Source organism: Musa acuminata, chromosome BXJ2-4 (genome assembly GCF_036884655.1).
Source record: "Musa acuminata AAA Group cultivar baxijiao chromosome BXJ2-4, Cavendish_Baxijiao_AAA, whole genome shotgun sequence".
NCBI lineage: Eukaryota > Viridiplantae > Streptophyta > Magnoliopsida > Zingiberales > Musaceae > Musa > Musa acuminata.
In genome coordinates, this window is record NC_088341.1 from 7,003,125 (window position 1) to 7,026,505 (window position 23,381).

At 38.5% G+C, this 23,381-nt stretch overlaps 4 protein-coding genes and 2 long non-coding RNA genes across 8 annotated transcripts; 4 read left to right on the plus strand and 2 right to left on the minus strand.

The window, feature by feature from the left end:
• Window positions 1-154: 154 nt before the first annotated feature.
• Window positions 155-3,109, minus strand: LOC103981014 (uncharacterized). The gene is made up of 2 exons (XR_671376.3): window positions 2,782-3,109; window positions 155-575 (listed from the first exon to the last, which is right to left on the minus strand). It is a non-coding gene; the product is annotated as an uncharacterized LOC103981014 (long non-coding RNA).
• Window positions 3,110-3,236: 127 nt separating this feature from the next.
• Window positions 3,237-9,078, plus strand: LOC103981015 (uncharacterized). The gene is made up of 6 exons (XM_009397585.2): window positions 3,237-3,517; window positions 3,800-3,942; window positions 5,841-5,984; window positions 7,341-7,526; window positions 7,994-8,118; window positions 8,712-9,078. Exons 1-6 carry the CDS (start codon window positions 3,322-3,324, stop codon window positions 8,935-8,937), a joined length of 1,020 nt encoding a protein of 339 aa, XP_009395860.2. The 5' UTR covers window positions 3,237-3,321; the 3' UTR covers window positions 8,938-9,078.
• A 320-nt stretch (window positions 9,079-9,398) lies between these two features.
• Window positions 9,399-12,991, minus strand: LOC135609765 (pentatricopeptide repeat-containing protein At3g02330, mitochondrial-like). Of its 2 annotated transcripts, none has more exons than XM_065103374.1 (2): window positions 9,954-12,991; window positions 9,399-9,744 (listed from the first exon to the last, which is right to left on the minus strand). In XM_065103374.1, the coding sequence occupies exon 1, from the start codon at window positions 12,938-12,940 to the stop codon at window positions 10,283-10,285; it is 2,658 nt and encodes an 885-aa protein (XP_064959446.1). In that variant the 5' UTR covers window positions 12,941-12,991; the 3' UTR covers window positions 9,399-9,744; window positions 9,954-10,282. The 2 variants fall into 2 exon arrangements, with proteins under 2 accessions (XP_064959446.1, XP_064959445.1); XM_065103373.1 differs by having other exon boundaries at window positions 9,399-9,874.
• An 882-nt stretch (window positions 12,992-13,873) lies between these two features.
• Window positions 13,874-16,168, plus strand: LOC103981019 (uncharacterized). The gene is made up of 2 exons (XR_010485884.1): window positions 13,874-14,032; window positions 15,802-16,168. It is a non-coding gene; the product is annotated as an uncharacterized LOC103981019 (long non-coding RNA).
• Window positions 16,169-17,593: 1,425 nt separating this feature from the next.
• LOC135609767 (uncharacterized) lies at window positions 17,594-19,163 on the plus strand. The gene is made up of 5 exons (XM_065103378.1): window positions 17,594-17,804; window positions 17,891-17,919; window positions 18,005-18,116; window positions 18,522-18,571; window positions 18,716-19,163. The coding sequence occupies exons 1-5, from the start codon at window positions 17,717-17,719 to the stop codon at window positions 18,965-18,967; spliced, it is 531 nt and encodes a 176-aa protein (XP_064959450.1). The 5' UTR covers window positions 17,594-17,716; the 3' UTR covers window positions 18,968-19,163.
• Window positions 19,164-20,154: 991 nt separating this feature from the next.
• Window positions 20,155-22,844, plus strand: LOC135609766 (nifU-like protein 3, chloroplastic). Of its 2 annotated transcripts, none has more exons than XM_065103377.1 (4): window positions 20,155-20,449; window positions 20,588-20,666; window positions 20,756-21,036; window positions 22,481-22,844. In XM_065103377.1, exons 1-4 carry the CDS (start codon window positions 20,330-20,332, stop codon window positions 22,670-22,672), a joined length of 672 nt encoding a protein of 223 aa, XP_064959449.1. In that variant the 5' UTR covers window positions 20,155-20,329; the 3' UTR covers window positions 22,673-22,844. The 2 variants fall into 2 exon arrangements, with proteins under 2 accessions (XP_064959449.1, XP_064959448.1); XM_065103376.1 differs by having other exon boundaries at window positions 20,158-20,449; window positions 20,747-21,036.
• Window positions 22,845-23,381: the final 537 nt, after the last annotated feature.

Below are 23,381 nucleotides of genomic sequence, written 5' to 3' on the forward strand. Positions count from 1 at the left end.
AAGGGTGACAGAAAATTTTAGAGGGATCTGTGAATTGACAGAGAAAAAGGGATATTTTTAAATGTATCATTGTTAGTACCTCATGTGGTCCAGGTTTTCTTTTTTTGTTGGGTTTAAGAAACAGAGAAGAACAAAAAAAGTAAAAGGAAATGAATGAAAGAAAGAAAGAAATATACCATGGCTTCTCAATGAATCATTTGAATGCTGTGGCTGACAGGATCTCTTGTTCTTATCTAGTTACAAGGACATCTGCCAGCCAAGAGAACATGCAATTATCCACAGGGAAAGGGCTCTTGGTTTTTCCAAGTAAAGGCTTATGCTTCCCCTTTTGGATCAGATTCCTCACTTTTGTTTCAAGTTCTTCTAACTAGAAATTAAGATAAGAATTACAAAACCAAATCCAAGCACAAATCACCGATCCTTATTCCTGAAGTACAACATGCTGCAAGTTTGCCTCATGTAAACATCACCTCAACTCGGGATAGCCAGTCACATCTGACGCCCATACCTTTCAAAATATTCAAAATATACAAGACGGATCTGATTCATTCTTCAGATTTTTCCTTCTCCAACTTCTGTAAAAATTATCAGTTAGGTACTATGTGATCTACAGCATATCAGAAAACATATATGAGAAAAGTTCAGCAGATTGATGCAGCAATGAACATAGTTATAAGGCACGAAAAAGATAAACAGAACAGTATGGGAGGAAAGAACCCATGAATTATACTCATATTGCCTACATGCGCAATGCCGACGCACAACTTTACAATGAAGAAACAAAACACTCACGCCATCCTAACAAATAACCAGAGTAGGGAAAAATCAAAAATTTTTACTGAACTTTATGGCATACCAAGATAACAAAGGTAAAATGTTACCAATAAAAGAAATAAAATAATTTCCTATAACTGCACCATTGATATCAAAATAAGTAAACACTTCATCACTCATTGAAAGTTTTTCATGTTCAATGTCCAACAAAGACCAGAATTTTCAACTTGTTGGCCGCTTCACTTAGCTTATGTTAGTTCACAGATGAATTTAGAGATCCACCCCTACTATAGATCCATAACCCTAATCTTCCAAAGTTCAAAAAACTCAATCAAGAATTTGATTCCAAATCAACTAAAATTCTTCTTTCTTATTATCTAACCAAATCCTGCCACTAATCCAATTTAAGGAATAAACATCCAAAACCGAAAAAAATATTTCAATAATAGTCTTACATAAAATCCAGGCATATCATGTTATTTCTCTGAAGAAAGTAGCTCCATGTACAGGATCTAAAACAAAAACGAGTGAAGAAATTTCTCCAAACCTAGACTCAAAGAGCACAAGAACTTTAATACATCACAAAATGTTTAGCAATTCTGAAAGATTGGTCTCTTTGAGGGGCAACCTGATGGTCAACGTAAGACTAACCACCAACTACCATAACCATAATACACATGTGAGGACTGAAATCTTAAGATTTTGCAACGAATGAATTATTTGAAACCAAGATTTATTAGGATTTCTTAAAACCAGTTACAGGAAAATGCAGAAGATTTAGAAAGCATCTAAAACTTTCCAACAATCCCCAAATAATTTCTTCACAAACCAAGAGTAGCATGAGTGTGATGTGGAACTGCCTTCACCAATTTGAGCCACATCAGGGGGCTCAAATCATGTAGCTATATCTCACCATTAAATCTTAATAGGGAACACATCCGAACTATTGTAGATTGCAAAAAAGGGTCCAAAATGCAAAATAAGCTCAAAGGCACTTACACTTGTATCCTAACCTAAGCAAAGTTTTCCTTATTTATGATTGAAATGAATGATGCCTTTGTTTTTTAAACAGAGCTATATGCTGCTTTTCCCACTACTTGAATCTATCGTCCCCATCACTTTAGCACCAGCCATAGTTTTAAAACTAATGACAATCATCCTTGACAATTGCAACATAAATATTAAAAAACTGATATACGCTTTATTCTCAAGCAAGAAAAGAACATCTTTCTATTTAAAAAATGCTAACATTCTTTGCAAAACAAAACAAGTCTCCTGATTATAGATGAAAATTGCAAACCACAAATAAGAAACTTATAAGATGAGTTGGAGATGCCTTTGAGATAGTTTGTGGATCAATCACCAAGATCTACATACAAAATAATCATCAAACCATATATCGATAACAAATAATGATGAAGAATCACTGACATGAGTTTAGCAGTTACAGCTAGATGTTACAATATGACCAATTGTTCATTTATACCAATATGGTGGATGACTATCATATTACGTAATATGAGGCCCTTCAGAATTCTGCGGCCACCATACACTTCTGATAGACCAAAAAGAATATAAAACATATTCACTTTCAAGGTATCTTATCCATCAATTCAAAAATGGAGGAATCCAAACAATCAGTCTGTAGCATGCCACTCCACCAAGTTCATAGCAGCCTTAGGCACTAAGATTTAGGGTTTTCCTGCCCCACACATTTTTGTTTCTGTTACAAAAATTTGCAGGCTTTCCTTGCCCAAATCACCTTCCCTCCCAAGGACTCGTTATTGCTCAAAGTTCCAATCTTTTCTCGTCCATCTATAATTTATGCAGAACAACTAAAAATGCCATGGCTCGATCTCGCCTCAGTTATCTGAACCCTAAGATCGTTCGTTCCCCAATCAGTTTCCAGACTATCGTGATCAAGTTAGACAAAGAATTCAGCGAACGGGATCGAAAGAAAAAGATAAAAGAAGAGAAAGCAGAAGAAAATGGAAGAGAAAACCATACGGCGGATTGAGCGGAGTGCCAAGAGATGCCACGGTAGAGGTTGACGGAGAAGGTTGCCCCCAGGTAGAGAGTGGCGGCGCCCAGCGCTGCCGTCAATGCCTTGTAGGCCACGTCCCCCACCGTGCTTCTCATCCCCTTCCTCTCTCACAGTCTCTTCGATCGCTGGAGCTTGCAACGCCGCCTTCGATCTCAGGACCACCAAGGGGCACAACTCCTCTCTCACGGGTCACAGCGCGGATCTCAAAGCAGATCATCTTGTCATTACACGCACCTTTGCATCACTGCCGTATATTGAGTTGACGAAAATATTATCGAGGACAGTGGGGCGTAACTGCTTTGAGATTTGTGACTGAGGTCAGGAAAAGATTGACGACAATGATCTACTTCCACAAATCATATCATTTTCCATGTTAATTCCAAGATTTATGACTGAGGTAAAAGAAACTACAAAGAGATGCTTCTCCTCCATCGATAACAGTAGGATCCACACAAGCTTCACAAGAGGAGAGCAGAGAGGAAGGGAGGAAGAGAGAAGGGACCATGGGATGCTCGTTATCGGGGCTCAACGCCTTTTATGACGCCGTCAGCGGGGGCGGAGACGTCTGGATCAACGAGAACCGCTTCCGGATAGTGAGGCAGCTCGGCGAGGGCGGGTTCGCCTTCGTCTTCCTCGTCAAAGAGGTAGTCGCCGACGGCCTCGCCCGCAAGAAGTCCATCAACCCCTCCCACATCTCAGGTCTCGCGCTCCCTAGATTCGCTCGGCTTGCTCTTTGCTTGTTCTCCACCAAAATCTCGATTATGAGTTGGTGCAATTGGCATTCGGATTCGTTGTATTTGCCTAGCAAAATCGTTCGTTTTGGATCTATAACGATTTGCGAAGAGCAAAAGGGCTATTTTTTTTTATCGAATTTATTGATCGGGTGAAATCATGAAGGAATAATGGTTCATTTCGGATTCTAATGTTGTTTCAATAGTGCTTTTATCGACCAGTTTAATACGACTCTGTACATATCTTTAGATGATGGAACGTATGCCATGAAGAAAATCATCATTCAAACAGAAGAGCAGTTGGAGTTGGTTAGGCAGGAGATCCGTGTCTCGTCCCTCTTCAGTCACCCTAATCTGCTTCCCCTCCTCGATCATGCAATCATTCCCGTTAAGGTACTCTGAACTTTCTTGTTTAAAGTACTTGGTGTTATTATGGTGCTAGGAAGCCAATATGCTTACTAATCATTTTAGCTAGATCTCTATATTGGCTTGGTATTAGGGACAATTTGTATTGCTTTTGTGTTGAAGCAATACTTTCTGAGTTGATAGAGTGTTCGTTGAGTCTCGACCATCTGACTGTGGGTGTGAACTCATGTACTACATATTGCATTAACCAGAACTGTGATTATATGGAATATATCAAGACTTCATATGCTTGGTGAATTCATAATTGATTAATTTAATGCTTGTTGTAAGATCCATTTTGTATCGGTGTAATTCAGGCATGAGATAGTTGCTTGATTAGTAGCTATTGAGAATATTTATGTAGGATAACACTGAATTACCATGATACATCCATCATGACAATCATTTTGCAGAGTTTGTATATTTTGTTCTGTCAATATTTCTTACACACATGCTTGCTCAACGTATAAAGTTAAATAACAATGACTCAGACCAGAAAGCTCTACGTTTATATGAGTATTTCCGTATTCATATCATGGCCTCCATTCTGTATGTAATAAAAGCAATCTTCTTTCTTGTTTGTTGGGCCTTTGTTAAGCATGTAATACTGAATGGACTCCTTAAAGTTGTGATGATTGTTGACATCTAAACCAAATATTTTCAGCGAAGGGACATATCTTATTAATGGCATGACTGAATCCTAGCATTATTTTAGATTGTTTACGAGAAAACACCTGTTGCAAGTGCACTAAAGTTTGATATCACTGCCTGCACGGTTGTTAACCACAGTTATCGAGAAACATTACAGTGTAAAGAAAAGATGATTAGCATTGTCGTCATCATCCAATCTTTCTTTGCAACATGGTTTTGCTTGACTAAATGGCATACTCCATGCACGAGGCTCCTGCCGTTGTAGGGCCTAGAGAGGGTCAACAAAGGTAGCCTTACCTTTAAATATTTAAAGAGGTTATTTTTGGGACTCGAATCTTGATCTCCCAAGTCACAAAAGAGTAACCTTACCATTGTACCAACTACCAAGGCCCGCCCTATGACTGGTTTTACTTGACTATTGACTGTAAATTGACAAGTCTCCAGTGAAGGTAATTGATTCTATATATAGTTTAACTACATCGTACATACAATCATTAAATAATTTTTAATTAAAGAATTGATTAAGGATCATATAAGAAATGATTAGTTTGTGGTCATTATGAAGTAATCCTTTAGAAGCAAGGTTTATATGAGATTTCAAATACTGGTCAGCTTGGTACATACTGACTAGTATTTATTGATCCAATAAACGACCGTTATTGGATCATATAGGCCAGTACAATTTAGAATTGAATTTTTATTTTTTTCTGGTGATACAGGGGTGGTGTAGGTCCATATACCGCTTGGTATACCTGTATTACCCTGATCTGAACAATTGTTAAAACTAGTGTTGGATGATAATTTAAATCCTTCATCATAAGAGCATCAACATAGTTAATATAAAAATTATTTACTTTCCTGATAGGCAAGGTAATTTTCAAAAGTTAAAAAAAAATTGAAAGAAATTTCTCTTACATCAAATGGTGTACGTGATGCTTACACAAGGAGTCAAATATGAGACTATCACTTGTGCAACATTGCACTAACCAACTCGGTTATCTCAACAGAGACATTTTGCCAAATGTTTTAACACTTGAAATTATAACTTGTTTTCGAAGCTGAAATTGTCGCATGCAATCTTATATATATTTTTCATGGCCTGGTTTGTGCTACTGGTTCGGGGAGAAAATTTTACCACTTTAGATACTCTCCGGGCATTTATTTGCATCTCAAACTGTGCGATGGGATATGTCTTCAACTTGATAAGTTGTAATAGTTCACTAATTTGTGTGTAGGGGATGCAAGATGGATCACTTAAGCATGAAGCCTACTTACTGTTCCCGGTTCACCTAGATGGTACTTTACTTGACATAGCCGAAGCTATGCAATTGAAAAAGGAAAGCTTTACAACAATTACTGTTCTTCATATTTTCAGACAGGTACATTCATCTTCCTCTCTTCCTCTTGTATATTTATTCTTTGATTCTGAATTTGTCTTACTCATGGAAGCTATCTTTTTACAAGAATTGATTTCAATTGAATAATACTTGCTATTTTGATCAAATATTCTTTGCTTGGTGGACTCTAAAGTACTTAGATGTGCTATTTTTGTTCATATTACTTCTACTATGATTTGGTCTATAGTGGGTTCAATTATTCCAGTTCCTTCTGTTGATCCAATACACAAACAAGGGCTGCTGTTTCTTCTGTATTTATGCTAGGAGTTGTGACAGTGAAAAATAGGACTTTATTGTGCTTCAGAATTATTTAACTTTGATAATAAGACGTAATGTAAGTTTTCAAATGTTAAACATCATGTTCTTATGGAGAGCCATCGAATATTAATACAAAACTGAAACAGAAACTAATGGAAATTCATTAAGTAGCTCATGAAATTATATTTTGTCCGCTGCACCGGTTGCCTGTCAAAAAAACAAAGGTTTCATCATGGTGAACATGTTTCCATAAGATATAAGAGTTAGAATTAACTAATTATATTTTTAATAGTTGGAAACTATTAAAATATAATCATCAGCTTGAAAGGAAGTGGTCTCTGAAAATAACTCGTCTTAGATGCTGTGTTGCTCTGATTGAGATTCAAATTATTTTCATCCCCCAACACTACCTAACTTTTTCTAAAAGCTGCTTTTCAACTTTTTGTATTTCTTATATATTGTGCAAAAGCATTCAGTGGTTGTTAAAGTGGATAGGTTGGCTTGCAATCTTTGGAAGTTTTCTCTAATCTTTGTGCTTTCTACTTATAATCTAGTTGCATCACTGTAACTAAATATCTAGTGTTTCCAAACCCACCTGATCCTGATACTGTGGTTGGATGAGAAAAAATGGATACTTAATATTTCTACATTAATGTAGCATTTTTTTCATCCTAATTATGTGTTAAGCGGAGAAAGATTGCCTTTGACCAAGTGTTATTCCTGTCAAATTATTGCAGTATCTACTGCATAAAATTGTAATCACTTAGTCTGTCTAAAGATACTTTAAGCTGCTAGAAGCAGTGAAGAGTGTCATTTTTGCAAATATACACAAGAGATTGATGGGAAGACATATTATTTGATTTGTCTTTGCAAAAGTACGACTTTGTATTCCAGTGGAATACTGATCTGGGTTTACATGAAGCTTTATGTTTGGGACCTAAGTTTGCTGTCACTTGAACTTGTCTGCATTGTTTTCCTATTCTCCAGTTCTTCACCTGTCAGTATGTATTTTTTTAGTAATTTACCAATCTAGTCATATACAGGTACTAGACTAACATGTTGCCTTCTGTTTACATACAGGTTTGTGGTGGTCTGAAGCACATGCACAGTTTTGATCCTCCATATGCTCATAATGATGTGAAACCTGGTAATGTTCTCATTACTCACAGGAAGGGACAGCCTCCTCTTGCTATTTTAATGGATTTTGGTAGTGCACGTCCAGCAAGAAAAGAAATTCGTTCAAGGTCAGAGGCATTACAGTTGCAGGTATGGATCAATTTTAGACAAGGATTTTGGTTGTAAATATTGTATATGTTATCATTGTTCTAATCATGATATCCTCAAAAGTTACAAATCAGCAAGATCACAAGACACTAGACTTATTTCAAGGTGATTCTTTTACAGGGATTTATCATTTTTGCTTGAAGAGCTAACTTGAAAGTTGAAACTGTCACTGAAATATCCAAAAAAAAAATGAAGTATTGTAAATAATACAGTTTCAAAATAACAAGTTCTTATGTTTTGATGCCATGGTAGTTCTCTGACTGAGTTTTACCCGAAATTTTGGTAATATAGCTTCAATATACTTTAGGTATTTACCAACCCCTTTTGACAGTCACATCATCTACTTCCTGCTTCTATTACATTGACTTGATTAACAGGAAAAATGCTGCTGTTCAACAAGCTGATGCAGTCTTAACATATTTTCACTTATTTGATGTATTTATTCATAGGAATGGGCTAGTGAGCACTGTTCTGCACCTTTTCGAGCTCCTGAATTGTGGGACTGTCCAAGCCATGCTGATATCGATGAGAGGACAGATATCTGGTCTCTCGGATGTACCCTATATGCGATAATGTGAGAATTTCATGTACCTTTTTTGTGTTTGGACTCTATGCAATTCTCTTGTTGATTATTATGTTCTGCTGCTCCTTTGCTCGTGTTACATACCATTTTCTTTTTATGGTGCGATTTACATGACTTATTTTGTTGTGCTTCAAACTTCAGACTTTTCTCTATATAAATTGACCGAATAATGTCATTTACTTGAGAAGATCAACAGCAAATCACAAAAATAATATTGCATTGACCAATAGGACTATCGATGTATGTGGTTGATAAGGCCAATTCGAGTCTCAGTTTAATTCTAGCAAAGATGACAATGATCAATGGATATGTTGCTTGAATCTAATTTTACACAGTTGAAATGATATTTTCTTCAGTTCTAGCTTTTTTCTTACTTTTTACCACTTACAGAACACCTACCTTAAAGAATTACTGAATTATTAATTATATTATGGCATGTTTGAGACATTAAAAAAAAACCAAGTGTTGTCACTACAGGCATGGAAAAACCTTAATTACAAGTGAACTATCATTACAATTTTTCCCCATTATGGTATTATTAATTACAATAGCTCACCTGTTATCATCTGTTTGGTTCTTGGCAGGTATGGCACATCACCTTTTGAGTACGTGCTCGGCGAATCAGGAGGGAGCTTACAGTTAGCTGTCATGAATGCACAGGTAAAATGGCCATCTGGGCTGAACCCTCCTTATCCTGAGAGTCTCCACCAGTTCGTGGTGTGGATGTTACAGCCCCAACCTGCAGCGCGGCCGAACATTGACGATATTATCATTCATGTTGACAAGCTCATAACAAAATACTCACCCTAAAAGACAACAGATTGGTTTGTGAATTAGACTTTGTATTCTACTGTAAGCTGCGTTTATGTGGAAAGCTTTGTTGTATTTATCAACAGCCTATATCTGAGGTGGTAGTTTTAATACAAATCCCTCTTTTAGTGTTTGCGGTAACTGTCTGTAAATGTGATTTTGGTATGCTTTTCTTTTGAGCAGTCAACAAGAATGATATGAGATATGATCGCTGAATGAAGTTTCTGTTCTATTCTACTGTTTTGGCATTAACAAGCAACCCTGTATTGTTGTTCAATTACAGTGGAAACATTTGTCATCATCTTGGTGAGTAAAGTTCTTAAGATTTCCTACTCGAATAATACAATCAGACAGTAACAATCAAACATTCAAGAGTGGAGTAGGTCGATGCTTCAACATCATTAAGCATTGAAGAAATGATGATTAAAAAAGGGACAGTATAGCTTGCATACAAAGCTAAATTGAAGATTTAAAACTAGAATTCTATTTCTGAAACTTCAGATGTTTCTTCCAAATTACACGCACATAATACAGTATCATCACTGCTGCCAGCATCTAAATCCTGACTGAGCTAACTCGACAACATGGCATCTCAAGAGTGCTTCGAGCCGATCACATGGTTTCATGCCACAATGCTTCTGATAAGGATGCAACAATCCCTCCTCCAGGGCCATTAGAAAACATGCAGATCCCGTACCACAGCTATCTGTTTTCATTCAAAAAACTTGATCCAGGACAGACGAAATATCCGAGACTAATTTCAAAAGTCAAGCAATGCATTAGGAAACTCTGGAAGTATCCCTTGACCTGGCAAAAGCATTGAACCATCAAACAAAGATGGTATCAGATACAACAGCATGAGATTCATTCATCAGCTGAATTTCCGTACGACAGTAACCACACCATGCTTGTTTCTCATACCATTGCGAATGATTCTCTGAATTTTGCAAGTAACTTTAGAACAAAATTTTAACACGAAACCAGCTGAATAGGGAAGAAAAGAGTTCAAATTATACCTTCAAAACAGAATCAGAAGTTCACGATGTTGCAACTCTCTAAGCAAGTAGATCGGTAAAGATGTCAGTTGGAGCTCAAAAGGAACTTGAGAAGAACTTGGAGACAAAAACATTAAACCTCAAGTCTGTCATCTTTGATTTAACCCCCGTTATTTGAGTGACCCATCTTAACCAGGGACCGATGGTCTGTCAACCATTCAAAGAAACATATGACCAAATGGTATACACTTCCTAACCCATTTTAGGCTGTTGCTTGGTGCAAAAAATCTAGAGCATCTATTTCTTGTTTGGTGCAAAAAAGCTTAATACATCGTACTCGTTTGAGTGACTCATCCATTACCCATTGCAAGATGTTCTTGCAGATCGTCTTCCTCATCCTCAATAAATGAATCCAGGTTAGGTGGACACTCTACCCACTTCATCTCAGCAACTAGTTCATCCAACCTTTCATATATCTCACTGCATCTAGGATGAGCCTTGTCTCCCACAAGAAAAGTGTGCAATTCATTCTTTATCTCTATCCAGCTGCAACCAGGTTCCTTTTTAAGCTTACTCTGCCTCATTAACCTTCTCATCTTTGACACCTCTCCCCATCTTCCAGCATCCGCATATATGTTTGATAGAAGAACAAAAGAGGATGAATCCTCAGGATCCAACACCAGTAGACTATTTGCCGCAACTTCTGCCACCTCCACATTCCCTTGAATCTTGCACACACTCAGAAGAGTTCTCCATATAACAGCATCAGCTTCAAATGGCATTTTATCAATGAGCTCCAAGGCTTCAATGATCCCTTTCGAGCGGCCTACTATATCCACCATGCAAGAATAGTGCTCTAATTGTGGCTCCAACTCGTAGTGATTGGTCATCAGATGAAAGTAGGACATGCCCTCATCAAACAAACCAACATGCCCACAGGCCCGAAGAACCGCTACAAATGTTGTATGGTTTGGTCTGACCTTTTCTAGTTGCATCCTCTCAAACATTCTCAGTGCATCTAGTCCAAGTCCATGATAAGCATATCCACATATCATGGCATTCCATGATACTAAATCACGATTAAGCATCTTTTCAAATGTCAGCAGAGAGTCATTCATGTTTCCACACTTGGCATACATGTCAACAAGGGTGCTCGATATGAAGACATCCTTGTCTAAATCTAGCTTCATTATCTGAGCATGGATTTGCTTCCCTAGTTCAATTGTAGCTAGATCTGCACAAGTATCGAGAACAGTTGCATAAGTAAAATTATCAGGCTCTAGGCCGTTATCTAGCATCTGGGAGAAGAAGCTCTGTGCTTCCTCACTTTGTTTCTGGAGTGAGAACCCCGATATTATTGCATTTGCAGATACCAATGTCTGCTTATCTATTCTGTCATGGAGTTTCTGTGCTTCTCCCATCATTCCACATTTACAGTACATGTCAACAAGAGCACTTCCAACAAAAGAATCCAGACTAAGCCCAGATTTGATCATCTTATTATGAACTTTAACTCCACAATCCAAAGATTGCAGTCCTGCACAAGCTTTGAGAACACTTCCGTAAGTGAACTCATCAGGTTCCAAGCCACAATGCAACATCTGATGAAAGTGCAACAATGTCTCTTCATATTGTCCATTCTGCTCGAATGCTGTAATAACTGCATTCCAAGATACTGAATCTCTCCAATCCATCTCCTTAAAAATATCACAAGCTTCTTCCAGAGCTTTACATTTTCCATACATATCCAAAACTGCATTTGCAACACAGACATCAGAAATAACTCCAGACTTTAGAGCCAAGCAATGAACTTGCAGACCCTGCAGATACCCTTTGACCTCTGCACAGGCACTCGGAACAGCAGATAAGCTGATCTCATCAAAGCCAACACCAGAGTGATTCATGAGTTTAAATAGCTCGATGGCCTCATGCCCTTGATCATTGCGCACAAATCCAACGATAATGGCATTCCAAGATTGCAGGGAGCGGGTTGGCAGCCATTGAAACACTCTCCTAGCATCATCCAAACTATCACCTTTTGCATACATATCCATAATGGCAGTTCCAACAATGACATCAGAACTATAATTGTTCTTGAAAGCATGCCCATGAAACTGTCTGCCTAATTTGACAGAGGATAATGCAGCACAGGATCTGAAAACACTTGCGTAAGCTGACTGACTCTGCCCAACACCAGCTCGTTGCATCTCTATGAACATTTCGAACCCCGTGGCATAATGTTCATTCTGAACGCAACCTGCAATCACAGCACTCCAAGAAACCCAGTTCCTCTCTGGCATTTCACTGAACAAGCAAATTGACTCGTCCAGGCTTTTGCACTTGGCATACATGTCCACAAGAGCACTCCCGGTAACCACATCAAAATGCAAACCCATCTTAATGACCGCGCCATGAATCTGGATTCCCATGTTGAGTTCCTCCAACGCAGCGCAGGATTTGAGAATGACGGCGAACGTAGTTCGATCCGGATCGATCCCATTCCACAGCATCTGGATGAAGAGATTTATGGGCTCGTACAACCCCCCATTTTGCAAGCACCCGGACATCAGCGAATTCCACGAGATCACATCTCGTTCGGGCATTCTATCGAATAGGGACTTGGCGACATGCACCGACCCATTCCGCGCGTATCCGGCGATCATGGCGTTCCAAGAGACGGTATCCCTTTGGGGCATACGGACGAACACCTGATGAGCGTAGTCCAAGTTGGAGCATGTGATGTACATGTGGATCAAGCAGTTGGCGACGAAGGTGGTGGGGACGAAGCCGGAGACGAGCATTCGGGCATGGGCTTGGCCGCCGGTGTCGCCATCGTGGTGCTTGGAGCATTGCTGGAATACATGGTAGAAGGTCATCTTGGCGAGGGGACGTGGACCGAGGGGAGTGGTGGAGAAGGAAGCGACGTAGGCGAGGCATTTGAGGAGAGACCTTGGAGAGAGCGAGGAGCGCTTGGAGAGAAGGTGGGGATGGAAGGTAACGAAGGTCATCGGCAGTGGCGTTCATGCTTTCTTCTCTTTTATGACTATCGCGGTTGACTTTTGGCCTGTTCCATGGTTGCAGTCAGCCAAGTCGCGTGGGTTGACCAAATGGTTGACCAAGATCGATGTAGTAAATCAAACAAAAATATTTTCTTAATAATTAATTAGTTTTTACATAAATTATAAGGCAAATAAAAAAAATCGTATAGCACTTTTTATTTTTTTAAATATGAGATAACCCTTGATATTTATCCCGTCTATTATCGTCTTCATCCCGTTGTGATCGACTTCATCCTGTCATTCCATTGTGGCTACCTTCGCATCTTATCTTTATCCTGGAGGTAACAATGACTCATATAAAATCTCATCGTCTTTGTTATTGTCACATTCATCTACAAGGATTCTCTACGTATACCCTAAGTTGCTATCATGAAGCCTTTGTCCTTTGTGTTGACTATCTCTCTCATCTCGCTTTCAAGCACAAATAGCAATGAGAAAAGGGATAAGATAATAGTCGGTGATGCAGGAGAGGATAAAGTGGGGACTGCGAGTTTCACGAACGATGATAAAACGGAAGCCATATCTCGTCCTCTCTCGTCATCCCATGTTGGCTTTATATATGCAGGGTTAGGCTTTGCGTGAAAGAATCGTATAAACGTAGATAAAATATAATTTTATTTTTTAAAAAATAAAAATACTCTAATAGATTACAATAAAAACTTAGGTTTTTAATTTTTTTTTGCCAAAACTTATATATTTATTTCTCTAAATATAAGGTTATATATACACTTAATATCGACTTACTTGGAGGCACTCCATTAAAATATCCAAGCTTATATTAGAAAACCTGTAATTTATAATAATATTTTTGTATTTTTTATTATTATTACTAAAATATTAATAATAGATAACTTTTTAACGCCAGCAAGGCTCCATGTGGGATCTCTTCCGACTCGGGCTGACGTAAAAGGGGATTTCGGAGACGACCGATCGGAGGAGGCGATGGCGGAGGAGAAGGGGAAGACGGGGAGAGACGAACTCGCACAGTCGTTAGAGGATGTCTTCATTAACGTCTCCACCATGATCAAGGGCGAGCTTCAGGTCCCCTGCTTAGTAGTCTCTTCGATTCCTTTCCACGACGTCACATGTGTTTGTCTGGTTACAGAATCAGCCCTGTTTTGAATCAATTTTATCCTAAATCCTCGGATTGTTGTGTGTTACTTCCATAAATTTTGCTTCTTTCGGAATTTTCCTTGCGATTTAGTAGTTTGGGAATCTGGTTTACCCTGACAGAAGGATGTTCTGCGTGTTGTTGTGTTCGACTGTTGCGAATTCATGTGGATAAATGTCCTTGTTTCATTTCTATCTTCCATTCATGTAGAGCATACTTTTAGAGATTACAGAAGAGAGACTGACTGCATTGAGTGCAAGATGGAGGTAACACTTCCTGGGAATAACATAGGAAACATCATATGAGATCATTTTGGTATTGGCAATAAACACAATGTAGTGCACCAAAAGTTTTGTCCACTAACTCGACAAAACAGGATTCGGAGGAGGAAATGACCCTTTGTGGAGTTGATTTCTGGGACAGGATTAATTTAGACACGAATAGTTAGGATTTGAAGGACTTTTAAGGCTCCACTTCTTTGTAGCTATTAGGTCTAAAGACATGATTCAAGTATGTTGTCCATTGCATTTGTGAATGCAAAAGATCGATGAGTAAAATGCTTTTGTCAATATTGGCACTTATCTGTGCCCGTGATGGCCGGGTAGCATCAAGTGGTACGACAATCATGTTAGGTTAATTGATGCCTTTTTATGAGGGAAAAACCCCTATCTTTTCACAGCAATGCAGAATTGACCAAGAAGGTACTGCTCATGTATGTTCTTGAAATATGGTTCTAACATTAACGATATTGGAATGCCAAGTATGGAGAAATATTTCATATTTTTTGGTTACACATCTGTTCCGGACTGATTCCTTAACCAGCAGGCTTAGAATGGGAAATTCTTGAAGAATATTCTGATAGATAATTGTTTGGTGCTGGAGAAATAGGTTCTTTTCCAGCTATATTTCATTAGGGTATACATACATACATATATACATACATAGAAAGTGCCTGAAAGATGCTTACTGTATTATGATATATAAGAAACATGCAGCAGACTTTTGAAAGAAAGTAAATGTTATTATACTTTTCATTACAGTTTGCATAAGTGCTATTCTCATGTTCATGTAGTACACATAGCAGCATTTTGTTAACGATGCACTCTAAGAGGCATGCATTTGCAAAGTGAGATGACATGCTAGACATCTTGAATTTGTGCATTTCTTTTATCCACCAAAAAAAGGAAAAAACTTGCACACCTGACTCATGATGAATTTGATTTCATTTATAAATCATGTTCTCTTATGAACAATTATGTGTAGCTTCAATATAGGATAATACAGAAAGGAATCAACTAAAATTGTATGAGCATGTTCAAAGAAAATATATAGATTTTGTAGGTAGACAAAATGAGTTTCTTAAGATTAGCAATGCGAGGAAAGATAGATGGAGACCTGAAAAAGTTTAAACAATAATACTTTGAATGCTCTTAACTTTACACAAATCTCAATAACTGATCCTAAATAGTTAGGATGTAATTGTTTGCTGTTGTTGTACTATGATGATTATTTCAGTGTAATTAATCAACATATATCTAATTACTTTACTGATAGTATTAGAATTATATGCTTACGTAGATCTATGTGCTAAGCGATGCAAGCCGAAGCCATCCCAGTGCCCTATTTCTGCTTAATGCTTGCCATCTGAGTTTTTATCTTTTTTTGTCCTCTCATTGTGATGGGGATTTTCCTGTTTCAGGGTACAAATAATCAACTCTTGCTTCTGGAGACAATGAACCAGAGAGTAGCTGAGGAATACAATGGCTACGGAGATGTTGCATCCGGTTTAAGACTCTTGAGTACGCCCAGCAAATTGAGAAGATAGACCAGCAGGTTACCGAGTTTGAGGCTGTTGTATCGAATATCGATGCTTGATAAATATGTTTCTTTGTTGGAAAACAAACTGCAATCTGCATTACTTCATGATATAAAGAAACTACAATCTGCATCTCTTCATGATATGCCTACTTGAGACTTGGATTTGCAAATTTAAGCATTTGTTTTGTAATTTGGGTTGTCTGAGTCTTGATTGACAAAGGTACACTGAGTACTATTGTTTGTGTTCATCCTTGTGCATTATTTTGGGTCCTCAGCTTTGTGCTCATCTATGCAGTGATCGAAACATAATCATGCATATAAAATCTTAGACCTCATCACATTATCATCATTCCCAACCCCTCCAGTGGTAGAAGTCACTGCTTTCGGTAGCCTGTTCTGTTTCAGAGTTCTGTGGGCAGTGAGATATGATGGTTCAAACAAGGAACAAGAAACGAGCAAGCACATCACCATGGAAGCTAGTGGTGAAAGAAAGTGCAGCCCAAGCATGCTCCAGTCCCCGATCTATTTCCTCCCAAGTCGCATCAGGACTTGTACGGACCGCTGTGGAGAACCGTGCTGCAGCACCTGCACCAAGAAACAATGGCGGTCCCTCTTCCTTGGTAGAACGTACCGCCACATGCCCTCCACTGAGACTTCTCTCACGCACCATCGATGACCGCCCCCGATAAAGAAGGTCGAGTTCGATGGGTGGCGCGACCTCGTGTTTCAGGCCACCTCCATCTCCCCCCTCTTTCTTCGTAGCAGCCTGTCTGATGGTGAACCCATGAACCCTGTGATCGATTTCTGATCTTGCCATCGTGGGTGCTGCAGTCGCTTGCCCACTCTCTGCACCTTCAAACTTCTTCTCCGAGCAGAAGGATCACATGGTTTGGTCAACAGACCTTTGCCGTCGAGTGATGAAATCAAGAACAACTTCCTCATCGAAGGTAGCATGAGACTGGAGACTCCCAAATGGCCTTTCACTCTACAACTCACTCCAAGAAAACTTCCTGTAGATCTGCTTAGATGCATTCTAAACTTCATTAATCCTATGGGCTGCGACCAGCACAGAAAACTCCCACTCCTCACTGACACTGTAACATATTTAGGGAACTTGTTTCACATATTTAAGATGATCCCTAACTGGATGTGGAGAGCATACATATCTCTAATCTCAAGAATTCTTTCAAGATTTGATGCTTATAAATTGTAATAAGAAATATCCATGCCTCTGTCTTCTTCCCTCTCAAACCTTGGTGCAGAAGCTTAAGACTGTCTTCCACTACTGTCGAAAGAATCTCAACACCTCCAGTCACACTCGAAGGAGATCAGCAGCAAAAGCTTTAGAAAAAAGGAAAGTGTTGGACCATGATCTGGATTGGTGCTCATTTTGGGATCAGGATCTTATCATGGCATAAATTAGTACACCAAGATCCTTGGGTTTGTTTGGTTGGCAAAACCACGGCTGCCAAAGCTTGATTACCTGCGTCGATGCATGCATGGCGGCAGACAGACACCAAACACCTGTGTCTTCCACCCTACTCGACTCTAAAGATTCGAGCACCTCTGTCTTTTCTTCTCTGATCACAAGAACAAGCTTTGAGTCCTTCAAAGTACACCAGTAAACGAGATGAATAAAAACAAGAGGCCATCTCAGAAGTGAATGCAATGGAGATGTTGGAACCCTATCTTTGACCTATCAGTTAAGTATAATCCTTACTTATAAAGCCTAACCTGTGAAATGTTTTCTCCTCCCTTTCTGTTTGCATGACAGATATTCTGGTCTGGAAAAAGTCATGGTGCACTTGAGGTCTACAAGAATTGCCATTGTGCTTTTGCTGTCTCTGATTGCTTTGGAGGACTATGCTGCCCTTGCTCGAAGAGGTTGATACTTATCCTCTCTGTGGTTTAGACATATATATATGCCTGTAGTAGCGCTCATCCTTCGACACTCAATTCCTCCATTGCAGATATTGCAGCTTATTGCAAGAGTCATGAGGTAGACACCATTTGCACGAGCCTCTCCTTGTAACCAGCATTCTTTTTCTTTATGGAGCTGCTTTAAGAGTTGACAATGTTACCAGGAACTTGGTGGCGAAACCACAACTATTGTTGGTACCAGTAGAGAGAAATGGCTCAGAGGAAGAATGATGGTGGTGGAGGAGGTGAAGGCAGCAAGAAGCACAGCAAACACAGGTGCAGATCACCTCGTTAGTCAATGTGGGAATGGAGGAGATGGGATCATGAGATCAGGGTGTGGCTTGAAACATCGATCTCGCCCTGTTAGGGTTCACTATGCTGGTCTTGTGCCTTTCAGTTCTGATTACAGTGCACCAAGGAAACACCCTCCAAAGAACAACTGAGGCAAAGGCTTTTAAGCCATTTAAATCTCTATCATCTGTAGCTGTTAAGTGATAAGAGGGAGACACAGTTTGTATGCTGCATGTCTGATGTTTAATGGATCTACAAATTCCATATGAGATTACTCTACATGTTCTGCTTGATTCAAAACATAGGTTTCAATCTGAGACAGCCAGCATGATTGACCTTGCAGAAAAGTAGACTTTATTCCACTTGAACACTTGTTTTTTCTCTGTGCAGGGAATGCAAAGACCTCCTCGAGTGAATCACTTGAATCATCAATCACAGAGGTACATGTTCATGCCTTGCTGAACCTGTTCAGATTGGTGACTAGTTTGCAGAAATTTCAATGTCTCAGCAACACAAACCATTGGGTTTGTAGTTTCATTGTTCCCATAAGAAGCTAATAGCTTGTTGCCTTCTGTATGTCTCAGGAAACCAGCATCAATGTCACCCCCAACTGCAAAAATGAAGCAAGTGATTCACAGAGCAAACCCAAAGCATTCGAGGCCTCATCTGGCCATGCAAGCTTGGGTTCTTCAGCAGGATCAAAGCTTTCTGCTCCCACTTGGCCACATGATTCATTTCAGATCACTCGGAAACAAAACCTCCGAGAGGAAATCTTCAAGATGCTGAACAGGGACTACCATAACAAGCCGCGCCGCCATCCACCAGTACACAATTAGAGCATTTGGATGTGAAATGTTTGCTAGTTTTGCATGGGAAATCTTCATATTTGTCATGCTTTTAGATCATAATTTAAGCTGCTGTGTTAGTCTGTAATGGCTTAGTTTACTGTTGCTTCAGTCTATTATATGTTAAACCTTCACCGAAATCTAATTATCCTAAAATGATGGGCTCCATTTCTGCACTATAATATCAACAAAGGTTTTTATCATCTGGTTGCAACATTCATTCATGCATCATCAATGCATTGTCCTTTACCTATCAATGCACAAACTAGCTGCAATCATAGAAGAAATTTTGTACATTTTTCTGATGAATGATACAAAGAAAAGAGGAGAGATTGAGAGGTGGGATTTTATCTATAATTTTCTCAAATTAATTCTCTTTTTTACACTTTATGTGGGAACAGAGACTAGCAGATACTTCAACGTTACGTGATCGATACCTTAATACCATATAATCGATAAATGGATGATATCTTAGAGCTACCTGTTCAACACATATATGATATCATGGGTATAAATAACGAATATGTAGCCAACATTATTGCAGATGATATCACGATGATTTATAATCAAATTGATCGTATTATTATTATGTCCTGAATTCAGTGTACTATAATATTATGATCATAATTAAGCTTGAAAGCAATACACAATTGCTCCTCATAACTAGTGTCAATCGCGGGAGTAACAACTTTACAAGTTCACTATGTAACTATGTAACTTGAGAATTTATTTTGAATTATTTGAACCCTTGAAATTAACTTAATCATCAAAAAGGTATTTATTTGGAACATTCTAAATATAATTTTATAATATTTGATACTCATATGGTCTCAGACGATTTAACAGAGATTACAACGAAAAAAAGACTTCGATTGATTTCTAATCAACATTTAGTTTGAGCAGTCAAAAACTAACTTATTTTTTTTATTTATTTAATGTCATGCACCTATTTAATTTTTCATATATATAAATTTTATAAAAAATATATTCAATATATTTATTATTATTATTTTATATATTTTAAATATAAAATAAAAAACTAAATCAAAATTATTGTTTGACAACGAAGTGTATAAAAGGATGGTGGGAATCCAGCAAGAAAAGGAAACATGCATGTTGGTACAACCGTGAGCAGGTTTACGTGGCCATATCCAGTCCCCCGGTCAGAAGAGGCATTCTATCCACAAAAGCAAGCTAGATTTTGAGATCTACCGGAGAGTTCTGAGAAACCCCACCTCACCCTCTCCAAACCGTCTGCCATGGATACTCCCAAACAGTGATCAGAAGAGGAGGAGGAGGAAGAGGAGGAGGGGAGGAAGAGGAAGTGGAAGAAGAAGTAATTAGAAGATTTAGATGGGGATGCTCTATGCCCATCCTCAAGGCCTTGGCTCAGTAGCAAAGGCTGCAGCAGCAGTCAGACCATTCACCTCCTCATCTGAACTCCTATCAACTTCCCAGTTAGCCTTCTGTAAGGTACTGATCTCATATAGCTGCAATTCCCTTTATGTCGTAAAGTGCTTTCTTCCAGGCTTCTACTTGTACTTGAACGAAAGCAGAAATACGCTTGTCAGTAATCTTTCTCTGAATTCGCCATTGCTGTCATCAAGACAGAGTTCCTTCTGCAGAGGACAACTGGATTCACGCCGTTCCTTCCGATTGGTTTCGGTTCGTGGAAGGAGACGCCGAGCAGGTAACGTTGTAATTTGAGCATGATGCACATATGTTGTTTGCGGATATGGCTTAGTGGTGGCTCTTGACATCATGTGGTAGTTAAGCCAGTCTGTGTTCTGCCATTGACCGAGGAGAACGTCGAGCTGGTTTTGGATGAGGTGAGGCCGAGTTTAATGGCCGATGGAGGGAATGTGGCCCTGCATGAGATCGATGGCCTTGTCGTGGTGTTGAAGCTGCAAGGGGCATGCGGTTCATGCCCAAGCTCAACGATGACATTGAAGATGGGGATAGAGACACGGCTGAGGGATAAAATCCCAGAGATTGAAGCAGTCGAGCAGATCCTAGATACTGAGACTGGACTAGAGCTCAATGAGGAGAATGTTGAGAAGGTAACATGATCCTTCTGGCCTAATGCCTTAGAATATGGCACTCACCATTTTTTTCCTGCAAGGTTGATACATTTTAACGGATTCTACTTGCTAATACGATCACCCATTCACTCCTCAATGTATAGATTATACGGTATCTATGATGCTTTCTATCTTTACTGTATCGAAAAGTTTGATGCTTCAGAATTATTTAAATGCATAGGCAAGTTAACAAGAAACATCTTTTTTACAGTATCAGTGGATATATGTGATGTCTGATTTATCAATAAACTTGCCATTTTCATCCGAGGAGATAATAATGAGTGCATTTATTTGTTGAGACACATTTACCAAACAACTCAAGAGTAACAGTGTTCCTTTTCTCTCTTTTTTTTTTTTACCGACAGTTTTTCTCTCTGAATTCACAACCAAACTTAATCTTGTTCTTGACTTCCTGTAGTGTAAATAATACACACCTTAACATGTTCAGCTTTTAAGATATCATTATGTATGATATCTCAGTTAATCTAATTTCCATGAGATATATAATGACCTTAATTATCCAAATAACTACTGAAAAGGGCATTGCATTAGTGGATCCTGAAACATCTGAAATGAAGACAGCAGCATTGTCACACTTCAGTAAAACAACTTGATGACTTCTGAGAACAGTCAATAATTGATGGATCGTGTGTTGCAAAGCTCATTGAGATTGCCTTCTTGATAATCTATGGATGTTCAATCCATAATACTGCTTGAACATTTTGGCTGTCATCACTGCAGATTCAATCCTTCACCAAGCATATTATCTTGAAATTATTATGCTCAACATATTTGTCCATGACCTATTGTTACTTCAGGTTCTAGCTTTGCATGAATTGTTCAAATGGAAATATGACCTTTTAGAAACAATAATTAGTGTAGTTAGTGATGTTGAAACCACGGTTGCACATTTTCTTACTTCGTTCAGCACACGCTTCTTGGGCCATGATAGCACATGAGAAATTCATTGATTGGTATGTAACAGAGTACGTCGATATAGAATTTATAACTGGGGCAAGTGTGCTACTAAAACTCTCTGGCACGACTTGGTAAAACCTAGGTCCAATGGACAATTTGGCTTGATGTGGTTTATCTACGGGACCTTGAGGAATATTGGTTACAATAAATTAATCAATAATGAATAGGATGATGGATATGTTCCTATTCTTAAACTTCAGTGATTTCTACCTCCACTTTGACAAATTTTGCAGTTCAATTCTCAAAAATGATTATCAAGTTTATAGTTAATATCTAGCTGTCCCTAGTAGAAACCAACAATTTGACAGCAACTGGAAGTCACTCAGAACTTTTGAAGATTTTTACTGTGGCTCCAGTGAGCTAATTGTCTTCCATGATTAAAAGAATTAAGTAAAGACACCAATTACCTGATGAAAAACTGATGCAATTCCATTTGATCTTTCAGGTTCTTGCAGAGATAAGACCATATCTTGCTGGCACTGGTGGTGGCTTGCTGGAGCTTGTTCAAATTAATGACTTCATCGTAAAAGTTCGATTAAGTGGACCTGCAGCTGGGGTAATGACAGTCCGCGTAGCTCTAACGCAGAAATTAAGAGAAAAAATAGCTTCAATTGCAGCTGTTCAGCTAATTGATTAGTCCAAACTAATAAAGCAGCCTCACTCTCTCACTTTAGAGTGATCGATCAACCACATGCTCGTAACAAGATCGAGCCTCGACACATGATCTGTAAGGGATACTTTTTACTCAAATCATGCAACCCTTCAATAGTGGAAGTTGTGCAAGTTTCTACATAGCAAACATTTTTCTATCTGCATGAGTATGAATTTTAGGGCATCTGAACCATTTTTCTGGTAAATAAACTGGTCTTTGATCACTTAACATGAAATAGCAACTTCATCCCAAGGTCCATGCCTGAAATTTTGCAATTCCGACAGATCAAGAACATGCTATAAGTTTAACAGTTTTAATGTGATATCGACTGTAGTCGTAAATTAGAAGTGATTCAAAATTTGAGTTAGTTTATAGGACTAGATGAGCATATAGTAGATGAATTAGTTCATAATGGAATTTAGGTTTTAATTTGTGAATATTATATTCGTCATTATTTCTAGTTTCGATATATATGTACATTCTTAAATATTAACATTATATACCGAAGGTGACTTCAAAAGAAGAATATGCACAAAGAATGCAAGACATATACTGATGAACTCTTTAAAGCTATTTTTGCTAAGATTTTTTATGTGACTTTTATTTGGATCTTTTGTTTCGTTGCAATTTAATTTCAATGAAATCAAGAAATCAAACATTCATTGACTTTTGACTCGTGAAGTCAAACCTATTG

Coding starts and splice junctions, on each gene's coding strand:
- LOC103981015 (XM_009397585.2), top strand. CDS start 3,322: ATGGGATGCTCGTTATCGGGGCTCAACGCCTTTTATGACGCCGTCAGC. Junction 7,527..7,993: donor CAGAGGCATTACAGTTGCAG/GTATGGATCAAT, acceptor ATTTATTCATAG/GAATGGGCTAGTGAGCACTG. Junction 8,119..8,711: donor TGTACCCTATATGCGATAAT/GTGAGAATTTCA, acceptor GGTTCTTGGCAG/GTATGGCACATCACCTTTTG.
- LOC135609765 (XM_065103374.1), bottom strand. CDS start 12,940: ATGACCTTCGTTACCTTCCATCCCCACCTTCTCTCCAAGCGCTCCTCG.
- LOC135609767 (XM_065103378.1), top strand. CDS start 17,717: ATGGTGCACTTGAGGTCTACAAGAATTGCCATTGTGCTTTTGCTGTCT. Junction 17,805..17,890: donor TGCTGCCCTTGCTCGAAGAG/GTTGATACTTAT, acceptor CCTCCATTGCAG/ATATTGCAGCTTATTGCAAG. Junction 18,572..18,715: donor TTGAATCATCAATCACAGAG/GTACATGTTCAT, acceptor TGTATGTCTCAG/GAAACCAGCATCAATGTCAC.
- LOC135609766 (XM_065103376.1), top strand. CDS start 20,330: ATGGGGATGCTCTATGCCCATCCTCAAGGCCTTGGCTCAGTAGCAAAG. Junction 20,667..20,746: donor TGGAAGGAGACGCCGAGCAG/GTAACGTTGTAA, acceptor ATCATGTGGTAG/TTAAGCCAGTCTGTGTTCTG. Junction 21,037..22,480: donor ATGAGGAGAATGTTGAGAAG/GTAACATGATCC, acceptor TTGATCTTTCAG/GTTCTTGCAGAGATAAGACC.